The sequence below is a fragment of the Sipha flava genome, unplaced genomic scaffold (genome assembly GCF_003268045.1).
Source record: "Sipha flava isolate LNK unplaced genomic scaffold, YSA_version1 117_pilon_pilon, whole genome shotgun sequence".
NCBI classification, from domain to species: domain Eukaryota; kingdom Metazoa; phylum Arthropoda; class Insecta; order Hemiptera; family Aphididae; genus Sipha; species Sipha flava.
In genome coordinates this window covers 2,544,028-2,568,945 of record NW_020271741.1, presented here as the reverse complement: position 1 = coordinate 2,568,945, position 24,918 = coordinate 2,544,028, and the positions used below count along the sequence as shown (strand labels likewise).

The window sequence follows — 24,918 nt, the reverse complement described above, 5'->3', positions numbered from 1 at the left end:
TGTTTAATCATCTAAATGTTTCCTTATAAACTTCACGCTTTATTTTATATTGTTTAATAAACTAGTAACCATATTTTGATGGTTAAATAAATATGAATAAATTATACGAACTTAGTTTGAAAATTGTAAGCTACTATAATGGGAAACAATCATTTGTATCAAATTTAACCTCATCAAAAATAAATTGTACTTCACCCACATTTGTACCTACCCAAAATATCACACAAATTTACCTACCTATTATTCATTAAAAAAATACTTAGGTGTTTTAATAAAAAAAAAAACAATAGTGGCGCCGATCTATATTTCATCTTATGGGGAAAAATGCTGATGTAGACCCACCTACTAAAAAATTTTTAGTTAATTACACTCGAACAGTACTTAATTTATAAATTTGGTGACTGCCATACTGTTAGTAATTACTATAATTATCTATTCTTTACACTTACCACTATTGTTACATTATGATGATCTTAAAATATTAAATACCAATGATGACTGATCATTTATCACCTACCCATAAATAGTTCTGGGGAATTTTCCCCAGTTCATAGTCGTGTTTGGTGCCGCTATGTACAACAATTATGAACAATACATTGTACTAACATCTCGGAAGGGAGCACTAGCTCATTAGACTGTTTATCACTATTACAAAATTAATAATTTTCATATTTTTTTTAAAAAAAAAACATAATGATGTCTAGAAAGTAATTATTTACTTTTTTATTATGTATGCATTAAGTGAATACGTATTTAATAGTTTATGTGCAAAATTGCAAAGTTTTGGTGTTCGTGATCGACCTAAAGATTTAAAAATGAATGCATACTTTTATACTCTATGAAAAGGCATTTATTATTATACACGTAGTGCAACAAGTCTTTATTTAAATATTACTTTTAGGCCTATCTTTTTAACAGTCATTGCACGATAGATATTACACATGAAGACGTGTGGGTTCAGAGCATAATCGCTAGTTGACAAATGTAAAGTGTCAACGGCATAGTAGAAAATACTAACAATGACGAACGATAAATGATACAGTAACGTCGTCAAATCGGTTCACGCGATTTTATGTATACCTACATCATTCATATACACACACACATACAGACTCACATACACATTATGTATTCAATAGGTTACAAGACAGAAAATATACATTTCATCATCATAAAGAACATATAACACAGACAATATGGTAAAAGAGGATGTTTTACTACATTGGCCTGTGGGCGTATACTTGTGAATGCGTGTAAAATAATTTCGCCAACAATAACAAATATCAATTTAAATAACTATGACATTCAATTTTTAAATTTTTACTAACGTAAATCCCAAAATGCTTCGTGAGTTCGGTAATTTTTTTTAATAGTTTAAATGTATCGATTTGATGTTCAAATTGTAGCACAAGTTAATAATAATATCATTACTAAATTCAATTTATTTATTTATATAGAACTTCGTTTTATACTCAACACATACATATCTTAGGAAGGGTTTAAGATGACTAGGAGAAGGACAAGGACTCGTGAGGTCCCCTCTCATTTATTTACGTCTATGTTTAAATCTTAGTATTGGAATTTATATACGACTGCACTTAGTATAAGTTAAATGAAACAAACAATTAATTAAGAACGTAATTGAGGAAACGTTATATAATTTAATGGAATTCTCAATCGAAACTGTCAGTGACTGATCATATACCCATGCCCTAAAACTTGTCTGATATTATTTATAAAATAGTATTGTAAAGGCTTATTTTATTTAGTCGTTTTTAAATACGTATTATAGATATACGTTCATAGAGAATTCTAACACTTACTATTATTATTATTATTCATAATTGAACGTGTTATTCTCACGAAGAAGAGCGAAACCACTACAGATCAAATAGATCTAACATTTCTCACGACCATTCTTTGTTACAGAAACTCAGCGACTTATAGTCTTGAGATATATATATATTCCAAGAACAATAAAATTAATTTCTAATTTGTATATATATATAAGCTATTAATATAAACTACCACACAAAAAAAGTTTGGTTAATTATTATAGTAAAAAGATATTAGACTCGCCATTTTTTTTTTCTTTTAATCAATAGATTAAATAAATAAAGATAATTTCAATAAAATTTAAGTTTATTAAAATTATATCAGTTATTATAATTTTATCAATTTTAAATTTATCATGAACAATGTTCATTAAACATACGTTATTTTTTCTAATTTTATATAGCTGTTCTATTATTATGCAACTAATTTCACGTTCCATAAAATATATAGGGGTTAGCAAACCAACTGTTAAAAACCCCAACCGTTAATACGTCAAATTTTTCCATTAAGTCGTAGTATATTTATGCTGCTTCCATGCATGTGTTTGAAAATAATTTTCTATGAATTAAATAATTACTATGAAATCTACTTGGATATTTGGAATTTTACTGTCATGTTTTTATCTTCTCGCTCCTATGCAATTGTAAAATCCAACTTTGCACAATGGGATGTTAAGTACATATATTTCAGGAAGGATACAACCACCATCAAAACTATTTTTAAATAAATAAAAGTTACAATCACAAAATCTATAGCATTTCCATCTGGTAAAACTAATAATACCATAACAATTGTGTAAATTCAATCAAAGAGAAACTGATGTTATAATATCGTAACGTACAACGCACTACGTTTTTAGAATCAAATTCTATTAACCTGAAACAAAAATAATTCATTTAAGATAAACACAAAATATCAATTCTTAATAATGGAGAGAAATCTTAACCATCATCATCTAGTATTTTCCTAATTAGTATAGATATTTTATGAATTTTTTACATATGTTAACGTATGATTTACGCTGCATATATTGAATATTTAATTATTCTATATACTAAATTTATTTATTTATTTATTTATTTACAAATATACAAAATATTACATAAAAATAAACATATTACATAATATAGTGTACAATGTTAATGGGCCTCACTGAGCAAGCTCGTGTGGAGGCCCATGAGTCTTAACAATTTATTTTAAGTTTTAACACATTTGTTATTTAACAGCTATATACTTAAGATAATTTTAAACATAAAAATATAAGTTATTATTGAAATGATGATTATATTACAAATGAAATATCAGCAGCTTGTTGTAGCAACCAATTTGATAAATTAAGTTTTAATACGACATAATTTGTATAATCACGTAATTCATATGGTAGATTATTATAAATATATGGTCCAATATAAAGAAACGAAGATTGAGTGGCGGATTTATTTACGTAAGGAATACTGATACTATTTAATTTACCTCTGGTGTTAAAATTATGGGAAATAGGTTTGATTTGGTTATTTTTTATTAAGAAAGTAACTGTTATTTTGTAAAAAAGTTTTTTTACTGTTAGAATATTCAAACTCTCATATAGGCTTTTGACATGGAACTCATGATTTTTATGTAAGATAATTCTTAAGATATTATTTTGTGTAATTTGTAATTTATTGAGATTACTTTTGTTTGCTGCACCCCAAGCAATTATGCCGTAAGTCAGTGTTGATTCTAAATTGGACCTGATTATTTATTATAAACTATAAACTTTATCTTTCACTTATAAGTGTCTTGAATCTTTTTCGTGTAAAGACAACAAAACGAATAGGTATCTTGAAAAATAAATATCTACACAAGACCTATTTTATTATTATTATTATTAGATATTATATTAAATGGTTTTAATAAATTATTTGCATATTAAAATGTAATGATTCATAGTTATTCTTACTCATAGGATTATATAAATATATCAATTTTTTAAAAAAAATTAATCAAATATGAGCTATAATTTATAAAATATAGGTGGAAGTACGTTGAAAAACAAATTAATCTATAGTATTATATTATCTAGCCTTTTAGTCTTAAAATGAATATTTATATTCTATTTAAATTATAAAGCATTTAATATTTATAATAATCTATTTACTTGCAAATCATTTCTCAACAATATTCATATTTAATTATAAGTTTTAAATAAGCAACTTGTTATGTAAGCCTTCAATTGATAAAAATGTACTAATTTATAATTAATTAAAAATGTCTTTCAGTTATTAAGTTTGTATACTCAAGTCATGAAGAATTATTTATGTCACACTGTCACAGTACAGTGACTAGTGAGTATAGGTCACGAACAATTAAATGTTTTTCATTATTTAGTAACGTTAAAATTCAAAACGTTAATTTAAATTATATTGGTAGGTATACAAATCTTATTATATGAGATAGTTATAATAAATTCAAAGATATCCCGTAGATATTTTATATTAACATCATGTAGGGAACATTATAAATAATAGCATTATACTCAACTTGTTAGTAGTTTATTCATGTAATACTGGTACCTGCACGGTTGTGAGGTTGTGACGTGAAATTTAGATAGTTAAGCAGCGAGCATGGCAACTTTAAATCCGAAAGTTACTAAGTAATCGATACATCATGTTGTTATTTTACGTGATACATATTGATTTGCGTTTAAATTAAATTTTGATATACCGCATTCACGTATTAAATGTTGTTTAAAATTAACATATAACTTGATTTTCACTTTTTTTGCTTTGGGCGAGTCGAATCAATAACACTCTCTTTACTCTTTGGCAGCAATGGATTCGGTAAATTTGAAAAGAAATTAACACGGTATGGCATATAATATTAGATTATCATTAACGCATACACTTATATAGAATGCCCATGAAATCGAATCTCTTTAGGACATATATATTGCTGTTGTTAATTATCATAATGCAGACTAACAACATAGTAATATCATTTGTTAATTTAAAATATTTATTTTTCGTTAAAGATCATCATGTTATTTGGATCAAAACTAATAATCGGATTTATCCTATGGGCATCCGAATACAAAGAATCCGATGGACATGGACGACTTATCGAACCACCTTCCAGGTCATCCATGTGGAGGTGAGTAAAAACCCACAGATATATATATATATATACAGAGGTGGAACTAGGAATTATTACGCCTGGGGAAAATGTTAAAATTACGCCCTATCATGGACCAATAATCAAATGCTCTTCTCAAGAATTTTTTTCTAATAATTAGTATACAATCATACTTATTGAGTTTTAATCTAATAATAGTATTTAACAAAGTTAAAAATATCAAATTAATTGTTAATAATTACAAAAATTACACCCTCTAAAATTTTACGCCCGGGGATGAATCCCCGTCTTTCACTCCCTAGTTCCTTCCCAGTATATATGTGTATAAACTTTAGATCAACGTGATATAACAGTGTATAATCTTAGGTCTTATAATCAAATTCAATGAACGTCATTAGTCATTAAAATATTCTTCGGTAACTAGCGAAATAAATATACTTCCGTTTTCCAAACAGGTACGGCTTCAGCACGCCACCGGATTACAACGACCATGAATTGTATTGTGGAGGCTTTACAAGGCAATACCAGACGAATGGTGGCAAATGCGGTATATGCGGCGATCCATGGGATTCGCCACAGGTATAAGACTTCTTTTATATTCGTAGTCAATGCTGTACTTTTTACAAAAAAATATTGACGCCTCTTACAAGGGTACAGGGGAATTCATAGGCCTATGCGATTTTTAGAATTTGAGTAGAACAACGAGTTGTACGACGACTATAGATGCTCCTCCCCAAAGAGAAAAATTATAAATCTGACGGCTTACCATCCACGAAATTTCGTCACTCGAGGTGATTGTTGCTCTCGACCCCAGACACCCATCCCCTTTTTTAAATTCCACTCTGTTCGTAAAGGCGGTCTACAGACATACACGGGGGGGGGGGGATTTGTATTCTTTTAAAATTTACAATTCATATACGAATAGTTCTTTCGTTAATATCGCCGTTGCGATAAGCGTGCTCCACGAAGACCCCGGGGAAGGATTGCACTTGTGGTCCACCCTTGTCACAAGAGTGCGTGTGCGGATACGATGCTAAGTGATCGACGACCGTACTAAATTTGTTTTCTCTTTTATTCGCGTGTGCTACAGCCGAGACTACACGAAGCCGGTGGAAAGTACGGGCTGGGCGTGATCGTACGCCGCTACAAGACCGGGCAGCCGATGATCGTGCGCGTCGAGCTGACGGCCAACCACCGCGGGTACTTCGAGTTTAGGCTGTGCCCGAACAACGCGCCCAAGCAGGTGGCCACGCAGGCGTGCCTGGATAAGCACGTATTGCGCAGGGTGAGGACAAAGGACGCGGACGATATGTTCCACGAGACACGCTACTACCCGGGCACGGAAAACAAGGTTTACGAGATGCGGTACTTGCTGCCGGATGGCATGACGTGCAGCCAGTGCGTGTTGCAGTGGAAGTACGTTGCCGGTAACAACTGGGGCGTGTGCGAGAACGGCACCGGTGCGGTGGGCTGCGGGCCTCAAGAGGAGTTTAGGGCGTGCGCGGACATCTCGGTGTCCGACAGGGACGGCACGGTGGACACGTCACCGTACCCGACGGTTCCGGTGGTTACCGTGAGCACCACCGTGGCCACAGACAAGGAGTCGAGCACGGAGCCCGAGGACGCGAACGAGATACCGGACTCATCGCGCGGCGGAGGGCTACCGCCGACCACCGGTTCCAGCTTCGGCCTAGCCGTGTTCGTCGTGTCCACTGTGTTGCTGTCGCTGGGCTTTGTCTCGGTTGTGTTCGCATTCGTCTATTGGTACTTTTACCATGCCGGCGACAACGTTAAATCATGGTGGAGACGGATGGCCGAATCGTCTTACTCTTGCATGCGCAAGGGTGACGGCGACGGAGGGAAGAAGAAGAACGGCAACACCGATCAACAACAACAGCAGCAGCAGCCCGTTCCGCCACCTAGAGTGAAGAAGACCGCTATAGGGTTTAACGGCGTACCTGACAATCTTGTCTAACACTTGTGAACAATAACGATCGCTAGGCTGTAGAAATATTTTCATTGTTAATATTATTATTATTAATATTATTTTTTACATTACACGAATTGTGATCATACTTGAATATTTAAATGATAGTGGTTTGCCTAAATAAAACCTGTACATAAATAATATATTTAATATTGTCGACGACTATTAGTTATATCGACGCTGATAATGACTATTTTTGTATAATTTTATTATTATTTTTACTGTGAACAAGTCTCGTCCTAACAATCATATAGACACCGTATGTAAGAATATAAAATGTTCTAAAAATCTATCATTATATGTTTTGTCTTAAATTATTAAAATTATTAAAATGAGAAAAAAAGATATATACGTAAAATAAGTTACAAGTTCACAATCAAATGTAAAATTTTTGATATTAATTTTATAACTATTTTATTGTCTGTTTTTCTACTTTTTATATATTAAAATATTATTATAGTAGTTTTTATATAATACGTAAAAATGTAAAAGTTTAATTTTTTTTTAAATTTTAATCAAATAACGAAAAATTTTGTTTGTAAATGTACGTAAATTAGATAATGCACTCAACGTCTTGAACAACGACTATGTGATACATAAAAACACACTACACAGAGCCGCAAGACGACAGCTAGATAAAAAAAAAACTAAAAGTATTCGACTAATTAAATGTTGGTCTTTGCTCATTAAAAATTATCCCTTAAAACCAAAATTATACAAAATCATATCTTATTACAGGCAAATGTAAACTGGACACGCGATTACCTTTTTTGTTGTAAATTCGGCCCTGAAAATTTTAGGTAATAGAGTAGATAGATTGTAAACTCAGCCCGGAAATTTTAGGTAATAAAAGAGGTAGGTTGTAGTTTCGGCCCAATGATATTTACAGGTGAAATAAAATGGCGATGTATAAACCGCAAATGTACAGCTTTTTTAAAAATCTTTGGAATAAATAATGATACTACGGAGAAAAATGATGATCTTCTGCATGAACCTATCAGGAACCAAGTACTACAACGACAATGTGTTACCACCGTGGCCAAATGCATAGAAACTGAGGATATATGCAATAGGTCAAACAACATTTTTTTGTAGTGTAGTAAACAATGTACCTAACGCATAAGATCTACAAGTAAGTGATATTTGGTATGTTAAAAGAAATATAACAACGCCTCCTCGTGGTGTCCTCTGGGTAATGCTAAATGGTTCTCAAAAAAAAATTTTTTTTTTATAAGTAGTTACACAATCTATACTAAAATCACAATAAGCGTATTTGCAGAGAGAAAAAAAAACACTGGATAATACGGGGGTAAGAAGTCACCCATTAGCAATACTTGGCATGAGTTAGCTACGAACTAGTGGGAAATAAGAGTGAGGTGAATAACGAGGAATAGATCGTTGGAGGTTATAATATTAGTTTAGGAGGTCCCTGCACCATCTCCTTTTCAGGCGACGGCGAGGAGTTTCAGGAAAAGTTGCAGTATTTAGATTCCTAATTAGTGGATTTTTGTGGTTGGCTAGGTGTGAAAAGAAACGCTTGTAATAAATTATCGATTCTTCTTCGACTGTTTTCATCCGCACGTCATTATGGAGGGTTAGATTGGAAACATAAGGTGGGGCATTTGCTATTCTGCGTAGGGTGATGTTCTGAAAGGTCTGGATTTTATTTAAATTAGTTTTTTTGACTGATCCCCACAACTGTAATCCATAAGTCCAGATGGGTTTTAATAACGACTTGTAGATGAGAAGTTTAGTTTCTAGTTTAGTGAATTTATTTTTTGATAAGAGGTGTTTGAGGGAGCGAGAACGAAAGTTTAAAGTTATTCGTTTAGATCGTATGTACTGTTTCCAAGTTAGCCTTTTGTCAAGGGTCAGGCCTAGGTATTTGACGGTGTCAGACGACGGAATAGGAATGTTGTATACAGATACAGGTGGGCAAATTCCGTGTTTTAGCGTAAAAGTCGTGTGCGCCGACTTGCTGTGGTTTAGTTTTATTCGCCATCTGGAGTACCATTGCGAAATAAGGTCTAAGTGATTTGGAGATTGGACAAGGCAATTAAATGATTTTCATGTACTGCTATTATCGCTTTATCATCTGCGAAATCAGCTACAAGGGTGTCTTGTGTTGTGGGTTGGTCTGAGGCATATATGTTAAATAGAAGGGGAGATAGAATACCGCCTTGAGGTACTACTGCTTGGATTAGAGACATTTCTGAGATGCACGTGCCAACGCGAGTTTGAAAATATCTATTTGTTAGGTAAGATTTAATTAGCAGAAATAGAGGTGATGGGAGGCAATTTCGCAGTTTAAAGAGGAGACCGTCATGCCAAACGCGGTCGAACGCCTGAGAAACGTCGAGGAAGACACAGGAGCAATATTGCTTTCGTTCGAGTGAAGTTGAGATGGCGTCTACTACTCTATGTACTTGATGGATTGTGCTGTGCTTGGCTCTAAATCCGAATTGAGATGGAGGAAGAATATTGTCATTATTGATGTGGGAAGACATTCTTTGCAGAATTAGTATTTCGCAAATTTTAGAAAAAAAAGGTAAGAGACTTATAGGTCTGTAAGAGTCCGGTGAGTCTGGAGGTTTGTTAGGTTTAGCAAACATTACAATTTGAGAAAATTTTCATAAGGAAGGAAAATCGTAGAATTACATTTATTATGTATGTTAAGAGGACTATGGCTTTTGTTGGTAAGCATTTTGTAACTTCGACGGTTATAAGATCGAAACCGGGAGATTTTTTATTTGGATATTTCAGAAGTGTTTTTCACTTCGTTTAGGGTGACAAATTTAATTGGAGGCCCATAAGGTAATGGTGAGTCTAGGTGTTTTTTAACATTGTCTAGATGTTGTTGGTCATATATATTAGCGTGAGGTTGGAAGATATTTGATAAGTGTGATTGAAACAAGATTGATTTTTCTGAGTCTGTAATAGTTAGGGTGTTGTCGGGTTGTTTTAGAGGGGTTAAGATTATTTAAATTTTAGAAGTTGTTTGGTTTCGTTCCAGAGGCTACCATTTGCAGCTGAGAGTTGATATAGTTTTTTTTCAAGGCTAATGGCCTTATGTTTAGCAAGGATTTTTTTTAGAGAATTTGCAAGTTTGTTGTAGACGGATTTGTGTGACGGAAGACGGGAGAGTTGATAAGCTGCTCTTGCCCTACGTTTTTCAGTGATTAAACTTTTAATTTCTTCCGGAAGTAAGAAGTAATTAGAATTTGAGTTATTTTTGATTGAGCTAATGGTTTTATCAGGTTTTGTGGAAGTCCACGCGGCGTGTTGTATAAGCGTTGTTAAATTGTTGACAGCTTCGTCAATATCTGAGGTTGTCTTTAATTTAGTTTTTAGATCGATTTTTTCATTTATTATGTCGTGGAATTTTTTATGTTTTTTAATTATTTATACTCAGCGGAGTGGCTGAGATAGTGAGTAGGACTGAAGAGTGGTCACAGTTTAGATCAAGAATATTGACAGTGGAACAATGTAAGTTGCTGGGAATTTTGGCAGCAAAAATGTCTAGGATGTCAGAGTTCTTATTTGGCGTGGTTGGCCAATATGTAGGACCCGGGGGAGGAGGGAGAACATTGATATGCCTTTCGTTTGCAAGGTTGTAAAGTACAATACCACGAGGGTTGTTGACGCGGCAACCCCAGCTCTGATGTTTGGCGTTGTAATCACCGCCGATAATGAAATTAGTTTTAATTGTGTTAAAATAATCTTCAAGTATTGCTCTAGTTATTTTGTGACGAGGGAAGGAGTAGAATGCACCGATAGTGATTGGGATTTTGTTCAATTTAATTAAAATTGAGCAAGATTGGATATGGTCATAACTGTAATTAGGAAGAAGCTGATAATATAAGGAGGTTTTGATTAAAATGGCGACTCCACCATGTGCCGTGTTGTCGGGATGATTGGTTTTTATTAGTTTATATCCAGGGATGAAAATATATGAGTATTTAGTAAAATGGGTTTCAGTTATAATTGCTATGTCTATACGCCTATTGTGGAGGACAGTTTGTAGTTCGTTTGATTGATTTTTGAGGCCGTTTGCATTAAATTGCAAAATTAAGAGTGAGTTATTTGTGGCCGAAGAAGTCATTTGGATTTGTCGAGCAGACTGGAAATTACTGTGGTGAGTAGTGAAATTAACGGATTTATTAGAGTTTTGAAATCGTTTAAGAAACCTGACATTAGATGAGATAGATTTGTTTCTGCAGATGGCGAGGTATCTTGAGTTGTTGGAGTGGAATTAGAGCGTGAGGATTGATTAGTGGCTACCTTGGCATAAGTAAGGGGAGGAGCTGTAGGAGGGACTGAATTAATGTGTTCTGATGGATGACTGTCTTTTACAAGATTAGACTTAAGACTAGGGTGTTTGTTATCAAAAATAAATTTGTTGTTATTTGAGCTGGGTTTCTTACGGTACTGTAGCTCTTTATACACTGAGCAGCCTTTGTAGTTGGCAGGATGGCTTTCTTGACAGAGAGCACAGCATGGAGGTTCGTCGCGGGTTTTTTGACACGAAGATGAAGGATGACCATTTCCACAGCGTACGCAGCGTTGTGAGTATCCACAGTATGCCTTGGTGTGTCCGTAGACTTGGCACACTGAGAGATAGCTTTGATTTTATACGGTTCTTCGACTTTGATTTTGGTGTGTAGGATGGAAGTAAGCTGGAAGATTTCGTTTGAGTGAAATGTAGGTTCTAGGTCGACAAAAAATAGAGGTAGTTGGTTTTTATTGAGTCGGTGAAGAACTTGGGTAACTTGCCTGACCTCAAACAATCGCATTTCTAGTTCGGTTTTTATTAGATCGGTAGGGGTAGATGGGTGTAAGTTACGAATTACTACACGTGTTGATTTGTCCTCGCTTAGCTGGTATGTGTGGAATTCGGCCTTTTCTTCCCTGAGGAAGTGTACTAGTTTCCTATAAGACTCAAGATTTGCTGTTTGTACTTTAAATCGGTCTGTCGCTGACTTACAGTGAAAGTTGTCTACGCCTATCAGATCGATTAACTCTGTGCACAGCGCTGGGAAATCGTGTACATTTTTGATGAATATAGGCGGTGGGGGTTTGGCTATAACTTCTGGTTCATTTTCTGGGCATGGTACTGCATCCATGGATGTTTCAGGTGGTTGCTCTATTTGACTGAGTACTTCGTAACGATTTTTCGTGATGAATAGTTTTTTTTTATTTTTGTGTGTATGTGTGTAATCTTGCGGAGATGTTGGTGGTTCAGAATTTGAGTAAGAGAAATTGGAGTGATTTCTTTTTTTTTTTGAGTCGTCCAATTAGTCATTGAGGTAGAATTGGTCGATGACGCCTTTTGGTTAGTCTCGTTTGTTTTTGTATTTACATTGTGTTTTGAATTTGCGTGTTTGTTGTTCTGCGACGTAGCATGGATATTATTTTTGTTCGTAGACGATAACATTCTGATGAATAGAAGGTGATTAGGTTGTAATTATCGGCCATCAGCGATAGACCGCATATAAGGCGACACCAATCGATGTATTGCGTAACTGGACAATTAACTATTGAATAATATACATATAATTAATTTAGAGCTACAGAAAGTAATATGCATTCGAATTCGATTCAAATCTGGAGCGAACGCGAGGAAAGAAAAGGTAAAAGTAATGTTTTTATTTGTGTAGCGAAAATATTTAGTCAGCAAAGATTATTTATTTAGCGAATATGAATAAATTAAGTACGTTGTTTGTTAAGCACAAGGCGTAGGTCGCAACGATAATAACATATGTGTGTAGCGGACGGCTGCCGGTGCGGAACTACTCAAAAATATTATAAGAAAATTATCTGTACATTTTTATCCATGCCGAGTTTACACCTAAATTATTTTTACCTGCAAAAACCTCGGGCCGAGTTTACACCTAAATTATTTTTACTTGAAAAAAACACGGGCCGAGTTTACAATAGACCTTTTGAAAATTTTTTTTCCTTGGGCCGAGTTTAAAATCGTCCCTTATTACATGTCTAAACATCCATGTAATACAGCGAAATAAATAATATACTTATTTACGGTTTTACGCTATAAGTTATAATTCTTGCACAAATTCAAATTAAAATAAAGAGTAGTTAAATTAAAATAACGTGTAAGTCTCACCTTAATTAATACTGGTAAAAATGTCAAGTTGAATTATTCAACTTGAGTAACTCTAAAACAATTTTTTTCAGAATTACAGCAAAAATACTGAAAATCCTGTGCATTTTACCATTGTTTTTTTTAAAAGGCTGTAACTTGGTCAATAGTAGACTTAGACTAAGTTGATTAAACTACCAAAATTCATTAAAAAATTAGGCAAAAAATAATTAGTAGTTAAAATAGGTGGTTGCCATTTAAGAAAAAAAAGTTATTGTTTGCATGCGCAAAATTAACTGTCACAAAAATAGTTTAATTATTTGAAAATGTGTATAATAATGATTATTAGTTCGGTGATCAAAAAAGCAGAATTGAAATATATGAAACCTGCACATAGGTACTTATTGAGTGTTTTCACTTATAATAATTACACTGTATATAGATTTTTAAACACTGTTCTATTTGCAAACGTAGTATCATATCAAAAATAAATATGTTGTACAAGACTGTTAGGGGATTATCATAAATTGTTATTGTCTGGTTTTAAAATGTAGTTTAATAAGTCCAAATTAATTATAATGCATCTAAAAATTTGAGAGGAATTAAATTATAAACATAATTTTTATCAATTTAATTTAATTTAATTTTTAAACTCGTGTTTATTTACCTTCCAGTTGCTACGAATCAGCATAGTGTTTGGCTCAGAAAGTTCCCATTTGTTGAACTTTAGCATGGTAAAATGCTTTAAGAACAGTTGATTCACAACTTTATTGTATTCGGATTGTTTAAATTGAGATCCATAGTTGCTGTTGTATTGTTTCTTAATTTTCATAATAATGTACTTTGGGTACTCGCAAGTGGTGTTTTAATTATTATAAACAGGCCTGACAATAAGAGGGGAAAGGAATGATCTCCCTTCAAGCCCGGAATTTTTAAGAGAGTCCGAAAATTAGGGACTACAAATTATTAAAAATTAAACGCAATCAATGATAAGAATTTAATGAACAATACAAAAAAAATTAAGATGTACTTTAAGATATAACCCCGGGCCCGGGTTTCTCTCTTCACGACCTTGAGTATAAATTATCATTTAGTATAATAGGTATAACACAATTCTTTCTGTTTAACTTGTTAATAGTATTTAAAGATATTAAAAAATAAATGATAATGATGTAAAAAATATTTATAATTACTATTTGAAAATAGAATAGGCCCAGATTTACCAGACCAGTAGCGCCGAATGAAATTGAAATTACCTGTTAAAATAATTAGATTTACTCACCCGCTCCCTTCCAATTTATCACCCATTAAAATATCAAAACATTTTTTTTTAAATATCTTTAATAATTAAAAATGTTAAATAATATTTAATTATTCAATATACTATTTTAAATAGAAAATACCTGTCAACTAGTATATAAAAAAATGAATTAAAATTTTTTAATGATTGTTTTTTTTTAACATTCCAATTTTCTAAGTAGTACAATTGAACTACCTGGAGTACATGTTCGGCGCCACAGTTGTACGAGTATTATAGGGCTGGGATTTTAATGTTCTTATAAATCGCGAAAAATGACCCTAAAAAATGCCTTTAAAATTTTACAAAAATTACATTACATGTGCATAAATATTTTATTTTCCTTCATACATTAAGAAATAAAAAATAATTTTTTATTGTTACAATAAATCACGAGAGCGTGTCTCCTGTTGTTCCCCAATAAGTTTTTGTAGATATACATATTTTTTTCTTGTTCTTCAATTTGTTCTCTTCGTTGTACTCCATTAATATGTTTGTCTCTTGATATATATTATGGTAAAACATTTTTCAACAGCAACTTTTACATTGCATACCTTACATAACAACATTAATCCGTCGGTAGAAAAATCTATGATCTCTAATTTTAAATTCAAAAACACCAAAAATGACTTAAAAACCCCTACTAAAATACCCTAAAAAATAAGAAAATGACCTTAAAATCAAAAATTGTCATAAAATGTAAAAAATGCAAAATAAAATTTTTTATTCTAATTTAAAAATACCTAAAACATATTTGTAACAAAACGAGCATCGTACAGAAAACTTCAGAAAAAAAATCAAAGTGCATTGAAATCCCAGCCCTAATTATAACATATTGTTATAATCATTGCAAGCGCGCCGAGCTCACCCGTACCCTCCAATTTGTATAGAGCTAACATTTACAACGGCTCATCCATCATTTTCCAACCAATACTAATAGATCTTTGAATAGCATATTCCGGTTAGGCGTGCAACGTTCTGAATAAATCCAGAATTAAAAATCTGTTGGAAATAATAATTATTATTTCCAACAGATTTTTATTATTATTATTATTATTATTATTATTATAAAATATTAAAAATAATATACATAAATGTTGTACCCTATTTTCCATATCGGTAAACACTATATTAAATCCTGTAAATTGCTTTGAAATAAAATGTAATTTTTTTTTTTTTTTTTTAAATAATGACGTTATAAACAAAGTAAAAATATAACGTAAAAGGATTCATAGAGCAAAATCATATATGAGAACTGTCGATTTTGAAAATGAATATTTAGTAACCAGTAACACCGACGCGCCGTTTATTTTGAAAATAAAACTGATAACACGTTTTGTGTTATTACATTATTTAAATTGTTGTTGTAATTAATATTCTGGCTTAATGGAAAGCTACACTATATGATTATGATTTCACCAAGGAAACGATTCGATGTATCCGAAAGAGTACATTTTTTTAGCACACTTTCTGCTTTAAGGCGGACCACTTAACATCTCCTGACTCTTTTGAAGTCTTTACTATCCAAACAATTTATTCACATTATAGGCACTATTTATATTGAATACAATTCTTATAATTAATATCCTATTTAAAACTGTTTTGTTTTATTTTGAGACCATATATAAACATTTATTATGACGCTCACCACACTTGACCAACGGGTCAACATTTATTTCCAACGAATTTTCAGCGATCCATCCAGCAATGAACTACTGAATATTTTCAAAAGATACCATGCTTCTCAAGCGCCTCGTCATAAGGTAATTAATAGTAATTAATACTATAAGCTATACTATTGATTCCTTTTAACCCTTAACAGTTATCCTTATTTGCACTTACATAACCAGTATCACCGAATCATATATGACCTAACATTTTAAATTTTTCAATATATTTTTTTTTTTTATTATAAATATGCATTCAGGTCCGAGATACTCCTACGAAATAAAGTTTTTTTTTAACTTAGATATTAAATCAAAAAAATAAAATAAAATTAAGGTCATTAGTTATTTATTTCTAATAAATTACAAACACTTTTTGTACTTCTCAAGGCATATTTTTATTTGTAAAATTATTAAAAAAATTTAAGTCTAATATCTTAACATATTAATAACTCTCAAAGTATTATTTTCTACTTCTTCTAACTAACTTATGAAATTTAAATCACTTACTTAAAAAAAAAAAATTACGTGGTTTGTTTTCGTTCTTCGCATTAGGTAAACTTTACTAATCACTAATCGGACAGATAGACGGTGGACTATTATATATATATATATATATATATATCTAACAATTAATTTTTGAATATAAAAATAATATTATTACATGCAATTTTACATCGTTATCATCACCCATCTCCTAAGTTAAAATCAATTCGAAGCAAAGTCAGAAAATATCCATTTCAATATAATAGTTACGTGATAACAAGAGATTAAAAAAAACACGTAACACGTGTCTTTGGGTCATAAATGAACCGAAACAGCTTTTAATAACTTTCATGACATAAAAAAATGTGCTATTGGGATTGATAACGAAAAACATAAGTAGTCCGAAGCCATGGGCTAAAATATAATAAGTAGGTACGGTAAAAAAAGTGATATCTAAAACAATAAAAAAAAAACGGCACGAGTCTTTTTTGATCCGACAATACCAGTTAAGGGTTAAAATTTAAAAAGAAAAATCCTTGCATGTAAAAATATATTTTAATATATAAGTCCTAGAAACATACAAAATACTTGTAAATTATGGTTATATTTCACTTATCCAATTAGTGAAATTACATTAAACTTAATCCTAATTTTAATGAACAAAAAATATACGTAATATAAATATCAAAATTGATTAAATTTTTAATTTTTCTCTACAGATTAATGAGAAAAATTTAAATGAATAAAATGTATCAATAAATATAAATATTAATTTTTTAGTTTCGTATGTAATAAAACTAAATATAAAATATATAAAATATGTTTTAAAATATAAATAATTCTTTATGATTAGATAACTGTTTAGTTAAGAGATGCTTTAAATGTTGAAATTAAATTTTATCAATAGTCAACCAATTGATGGCTTCATTTTAACCTCCCACTCCTTACTATCAGCTATACTTGAAAGCATTTTCAAACGTTAATTATTGATAACAATTTTAATAATTTCTATTTTTTGTACTAGTACTTTCATATTTAAGTGTAAGAAAATCCCTTAAAAATCATTTCAGTTCTTGAAACTGTAAGAATTTGTTATTATTTAATATTACGCATAAGAATATTTATAGCTACAGCGGCGTATTTTGGATTTCGTTTGGGGGAGAGGGGTATCTAGATAATACTTTATTCCCCAAAAATATTATCATAGTTTAATTACAAAGTTAACTAATCAGCTTTGCTCCTCCACAATAATTTTCCAAAATATTGTTAAGGATACACATTTGTTAAAAATTGTTTTAATTTATAATCAATTACCTATTACAGGAACTAAAATTGTGTGCAGTGTGACACACTTTATGTAATACGAAATGTAAAGTGTGTAGTGCGAAATTAAAAAGTGTGTTTGGTTCTATTCTTTATATTATAGTATTTGTTTTTAATTTTAAATTTATTATTAAATATTTTATATATTTTTAAAATTCCAAGATGTATCATCAGCAAAATCTAAAATACCAACTATTTTAACTGTGTTTCTCATTACTGTTAATGAGTGTTAAAGTGTGAAAGGAACACGACTTTTTTTTTAATGCCAATTCGTCCAATACTTGATTACTTTAAATATGAACCTTCCGATTGACTGAAAGCATAGCCGACCCATTAAGTGTTTTTTACACAGAACAATTATAAATTAATGACATTTTATAATAATTATGATACTAATTATTTACTAAGACTTGATAATAATTAGTATAATATAATATTAATAATACAAAAAATACACCTAATTTGTTCATAATATTACGTAAATAAATCTTTATTCTTTGTAACAACGAAAATAATCTTTAATTCTATGCAGTTGAAACTGGGAGTGTGGCGAAAATGATAAAATCATTTAAATATATTTAGATATATTTCGAGATTACATGTAGACAAAGCTTCCATAGCATTGCTACAATCATTTGTTTTAGAAATATTGGGGGATATTTTAACCCCCAAAACACGTAAATACACAAATGTATATCCATATATATAAATAACATAGTTCATTCACTATATTTATATTTGATGAGAATTTTGAGGCACAAATCGAAATAGTTACAACGATAAAGAAGTGAACATGGGCGCAACTAAAGTACAAATATTGGGGGTGCTGAATTGCTGAAAATTAAATTAAATTATATTTAACTGTAATTACTATAGATTATATAGATCTGAAAACAAGAACAGGAGTGCTACATTTGAAGTCAGGGTTGCTATAAATCCTATTGCGCTCCTCTAGTTATGCCTATGGAAGTTAATGATGCTTTTTTTAAGCTACATGAAAAATAAAATGACGACACCATTGAATACAATAATTAAATCAGCCTAATATCATACTGTTAAAATTGTCATGATAAATTAGTTATAGTCGTTATTACGATATTCCTTTTTCTAACTCAATGTATTTTTATTCACGTAGGAAATTGTCTGTAGCATGGTGAAACGTTTGATCAAAGATTTTCAATTATTCTCATCATACTCAGATCGAAATATTTTCAAAATGGCTAATTTCGTAGGCGGATTTATAAAACATGGACTTATATCGTAAGTAGCCTTTTATAAGTTATTTATTATGCATAAGCTTAAAAATCAAATTATATTGATATAAATAAAAACTAACAAAAATGTTTTTTTATTTTATTTTTTAGTGATAAAAATACATTGGAAACAATCATTAGATATATATTTTATGATTTAAAGAATACGCAAAATGCTAATGCATTTAATTTCAGTTATATAGCATTTAATCGGTTTAAAACGAAATTGAAAAATTATTCGAAATTGTGTATCCGGCTTGAAAAAATCGATAAATTTGATGATTTTCCACTGGACATTATTGAGGTAAGTTTGAAATGTTGAAAAATAACGTAATACAATACTAATTACTTATTAAATCTTAATAAACAAATAACAATATAATAAATCAAAAATAGGTGAATAGCGATAGCTACTAGTATATTGATTAGACTTTAAACTATATTAATAAATTAAGTTTTGTAGTCATCATTCGGATTTGTCCGATTTAAATTATTTAATTATTTAATTTTTTCTTTAAATCCAACCCCAACACTACTACTTGATATAATGCTTTGTTTAATATAGTTTGTATACGTCCGATAGTACCGTTTAAATGCAAACAAAGATATTTGTGTGAAAAACTAACGAAACGCATGAACGTTTTCTTTCGAAACACCATTTAGATATTGGTTTTAACCACTAGCGTAGTTATTGGAGAGGGGTGTAAGGGGTTTCCACACCCCCAGATTTTTTTTTAATGATTTTTAATTATTATTTATTAATATTTACATATTATAGTTAAATTATATTTTCATTTTACTATGATTAGGTATATATTAAAAATTGAGTAACAAAGTAATTTTCAATAAATACTAGGCATAATAATAATACCATTTTAAATGTAATATTATTATACAAAACCTCGTATTAAGATATACTAAGAATATTATAAATTGACTCTTAAACATCCCCCTAGAAAAAAATTATATCTACGCCACAGGTTCTAATCATTTTTTCTATGTTATGCGCAGGACGTGATGTACGATGTGGTCGGGCTTGCATCGCCGACAGGACGACAAGCCATCGACGAACAAACGATATCAGAAACCGATAACAGCGAGGAGGAAAACGAATCGCGGTCCCAAGACGCGATTATCTGCCAGCAAACGCCAAATCCGGAACATCCGGAGATCGCCATAGTGGCCTATGCGTCGCCAAAACCGGAACCTCCAGCGATCACCACGGCAGTTGACGATGTCAAAATAATCGTACCGTCCAAAGCTGTACAGGGCGAAATTCGTTATGTTATCAACAGCCTGAGCAAAACGAATCTCGAAACCAAGGTAAGAATCCATCCAAATACATTAATTATTCATTATGCAATTTATATTTCCATTTTTTTTTTTTCATTAATTCGTATTACGTTGTTGTGTTTGTGAAATAATCTTGTTAACAAATTATTTTACTAACCTTCCGTGTTTTATGTTTATGTTTCAGTGCAGGGAGATAAAGCGTCTGATCGCCAAAGAACACTTGCCGTGGTTATCCAGGTACATTGTCTTGAAACGGGTGCGACACGAATTCAACTTTCACGATCTATACTCAAGCGTATTGGATAGTTTGAACAGCAAAACATTGAACTCGATGGTATTATCGGACACCATCAAAAAAATTAAGGTAAATAACAAACAGTATTGAACTTAGATAAATTTTTTTTTCTAAATAAAGCTAAAGATATTATACCAAAAATCTATTTAGATGAAGATTAAAATAATCTCGACTAAAATTATTTTTATAAAATACAATCGTAATTAATTTGGATACAAAGCTTATTATGAATCAAACATTTTGTATTTGTTCAAGGCGCTGAGAATTTGTATAGATTTTAAAGTGTTGCATTTGTTTAGAATAAAAAAAAAAATAGGTAAAAATTTGATAATACATGTTTATTCTTCAATCCCATTTAAGCGTTGAATTAATCATACAGGATAAATACAAGCGAATGGTTATTATTGATGGATAGGGCAATAGGTTTATCAGTTTAGCGCATTACGATATAGTCTAGTAGATATTAATAGTAGATATTAATTTACTATTTTCACTCGCAACGTGTATTCTGTACAATATATCGTAATAATAATCAAATAAATCAAATAACTACTTCAAATATGTTGTAATTATACTGACAGAAAATGTAAATATTATGGTTTTAGATTCTGTTGAGAAGAAACATAGGCATTCCAAGTGTGGCGGATAAATGGCTAATCAAAAATCTGGGCCACTGGTTGGGCATGATCACTCTGGCGCAAAATAAACCGATATCGAAGGAAGATATTGCCTTTGAAGACTTGTTGAACGAAGCATACGAGAAAGGTGACGAAGAGCTGCTGTTCGTCGTGCAGTTGGTGACGAAAACACTCGAATCTTGCTCGGAGGGAAACTACGGTCCGAACAATCCGTGGACAATTTCTATAATAAGCTGTCTGTTTGAATTATACAAGAAGCCTGATGCGACGCTGCAAGTGAAAGTTGAAATCGAAAAGCTGTGCAAAGCGTTAAATATCAAGCTCAAGGTTAATTAGTAATATTAAAATTGTAAGCGAATAGCTATTAGACCAACTGCAGTTAAATTATAAAAGATGATTACTCGAAAGAAGTAATGTCTATTAAAATATTCTTTTTTGCACTTAACTGCTGAACAAAAACTTAGCGATACCCTATTAACAGTTTTATATTTTTATAAGCTGTTGTACATATTTGAAATAATACATTTCAAAACTATTTTTTTTTTTTTTTGTTTTTGTGTTTTTTACACATCATTATTATTTTTCATATATTATGTTTCATGTTTTTGTTTATGTTAAAACGGTTATTTTTCATAAACAATTGAATTTTTTACTATTTTTTTTTTTTTTTGTAAATTTCATTTTTGTATTTTTATGCACCATAATTATTATTTTGCATAGCTATACTTTTTATTATTTTTAAAATGTTAATGTATGTTGTATAATACGTTGTTATTTTTTTTAATGTATTTTTTTTTTTAACCGTAATATATTCATTATGTTAATTTATAAAGATTTGTTTCAATTTTCAATGACATATATTTGTTATATCAAGATTCATAAGTGCATGAAATGTTTATAGAACGATGACAACTTAAACAATAATTTTTAAAACAATTATAGTTTTAAGTTAAAAAAGAAAGTTAAGTAACGTCGTCGTTTCGTATGCATTAGCGCGTCAATTTCCAAATTTTGTGCTTCTGAAAAACTTGCAGTCATAGTTGAACTGGTTAAGATATCTGAATTATCAAATTTATGACCAGAAACAACCCTTTATTAATGACAAAATATAAATAATAATTAGTTTTTTAAATTTTGAATATTTTATTTTAAATAAATTATAAACTATGATCAAAAATCGATGCATTCCTAATTATTATTTACTCATTTTAAGTCTTTACCTATCTACATAAATATTAATATACCTAGGTATGTATTAAGATACACGTGTACACGAACTTTAAAAACACGTGTAATTAAATACATGTATATTCCTACATATTATTATTTAATGTTCGGAACACGTGTATACATGTATATCAATACACGTATCAAACCGAGAGCCCTAATTGGGATTTAATATTTAGTTTTTTAATATCCAATAAATCCTAAAATATAAAATAATATTTTTTTTGCATTTATTCGTTTTATTTATGTTGTTTAATATAATTAACATTAAACAATTGTCTTCAGAATTTGACATAATTTAAAGCTTATTAGATTACATTAGATATAAATATTAAATAGCATAGAACATATTACCGAGACCGGCAATAAAATATGCACATACCACACCGCACATTGAAATCGGATAATATTGAGTTAATGGACACGTTGAAACATCGTTCCTACTTCAGTGCAATTTTGGAAAATGATCGATATGTAGTAGTGAAGAATTTAGAATCTTTTAACTAGGAACGAAATTCATATGTTTCTAGGGACGATCTGGGAGAAAAATTCAGGCCGGGAAAATTTATTACCCAGGTCATATATAAATGTTTAGCTTATAAGCCGTTACTATAGTAGTGGGGGGAGGAGGTAGAAGAAAGCTGAGCTTGTGTTCTATCCTACCCTCCTAACAACACTACCAATTTATTTAATAATTATTTATTTATCTAATCTTTTAGTTTTTATTGTTTATATAAGAGGACATAAAAAAATAAACCTTCAATCAGTATCAATATTTTTGTGAGACTATTGTCTGTTCATGTCCATTCAATTTCGAAAGTTTAGTTACACCTATCTCTGTAACTCTATGTATTATTTTTAAACAACTGAAAAAAAAAGTTCAATTAGCCATTGATTTTTATAAATAAGCAATACCTACTATATGACTGAATTTTTTATAATAAATTATGTTTTATAAACAAACCAAAAAGAATGTACATACATCAATTAAGCTTATATAATTCATTCTATATTTTAAATATGAATAATAAGTTAAGAAATTTTAAAAACATGTTGAAAGCTTAATTTTTTGTGACATTAAATCAATTATTTAATCATTATCAATATTAATCGAAATTTCTTTTTCAACTGACATTAACATAAATGCTTCAGTATATCCATTAGTAAGTTTACTTATTATCCTATTTATTGTATATTTTAAAATAGAAAAAAATCGTTCACAGGTAACTTGGGTTACAGGAAGACACAATAAATACTTATAAGCAACTGTTAAAACTTGATGAGCGTTACTATATAAATTGTATTTTATCAATACTTTTAACAACAGTGTACAGTTTCTACAACTGTTACACATAACTTGACTTAATTTTTCACCAACCCTGGCCCCTCATTTGTGTCGACGAAACATACACAATAATAATAATGCTTTTCTGTATCCCAAAATACCCATATTAACCTTCCAGCGGGCGTGCCATTGTAAATAATACAACATTTTATATTTATTTGTTTATTCAACTTATATTTTTATTTTATCGACAGTCATAAATATTCCTCTGAAATGTTATTAACTATATTTTAGACAACTTTTGAAGTGCAAAAACTTCTTTTAAAAACTAATTATTTATAAAAAAAATGATACGGCCGTCAGGCCAGTGACGAATCCCAATAAATAGGTCAGGCCACCGAGAACCTCCCGGTATCCCTGTGGGCCAGGCCTTCCCTGTATGCTTCTATCTATAACGTAGTTGGATATAAAAAATTTAAAAAAAATAAAATAATAAAAAAATTGTGATAGAAAATTTTCTTCTGTCAAACTTTTAAGAATTTTAAACATTCGTAAAAGACAAAAGTACGATATTGCGATTGAAAAATAATTGAAAAAAAAAAAGCTCAAAGGGGGATCTATTCCTTATATTCTCCCTCTATAAACACATCACCGACACGGTAGACGAAAAGTTTAGGATTTATATATGATCAATTACAAATAATTGAATAGTTTATTTTGTTGCCATGCATAAAAAAAAAATTTTGGAAGGGTTTGGGGGCACTCCATTCACCCCTCCTCTGATTGGATCCATGACCGATTCTAATTACAATCATTATTAAAGTAGAAAAATAATTCACATAATTTACAATGTTTTTTATAGTAATAAATGGGATTTTAATTTTAATATGCATATTTATTAATAATGTATTAATTCATTAATCGATTCATGTGTATTCACATTTAAAAAAACAAAATTAAGTATATAGGTACTTTGAATTTTCATATAAAGATATTAGTTGAGGTCTATACATAGGCGCAATTAAAGTAAAAAATTTGGGGGATTTTAGCCCCTCGTGTATATTTTTCAATCACTGCCTCTCAGAAACTTTATTTCCACCCTACACCTATAAAAATGTGCTTA

The 24,918-nt window shown here is 30.6% G+C and overlaps 2 protein-coding genes across 2 annotated transcripts; both read left to right on the top strand.

Annotated features, from left to right (window-relative positions):
• Positions 1-4,816: 4,816 nt before the first annotated feature.
• Positions 4,817-7,232, top strand: LOC112693172. Its single transcript, XM_025568122.1, has 3 exons — positions 4,817-4,965; positions 5,403-5,526; positions 6,038-7,232. The coding sequence occupies exons 1-3, from the start codon at positions 4,853-4,855 to the stop codon at positions 6,920-6,922; spliced, it is 1,122 nt and encodes a 373-aa protein (XP_025423907.1). The 5' UTR covers positions 4,817-4,852; the 3' UTR covers positions 6,923-7,232.
• An 8,736-nt stretch (positions 7,233-15,968) lies between these two features.
• Positions 15,969-21,619, top strand: LOC112693086 (CCR4-NOT transcription complex subunit 1-like). Its single transcript, XM_025567991.1, has 6 exons — positions 15,969-16,094; positions 18,940-19,064; positions 19,169-19,361; positions 20,069-20,380; positions 20,535-20,714; positions 21,251-21,619. Exons 1-6 carry the CDS (start codon positions 15,969-15,971, stop codon positions 21,617-21,619), a joined length of 1,305 nt encoding a protein of 434 aa, XP_025423776.1.
• Positions 21,620-24,918: the final 3,299 nt, after the last annotated feature.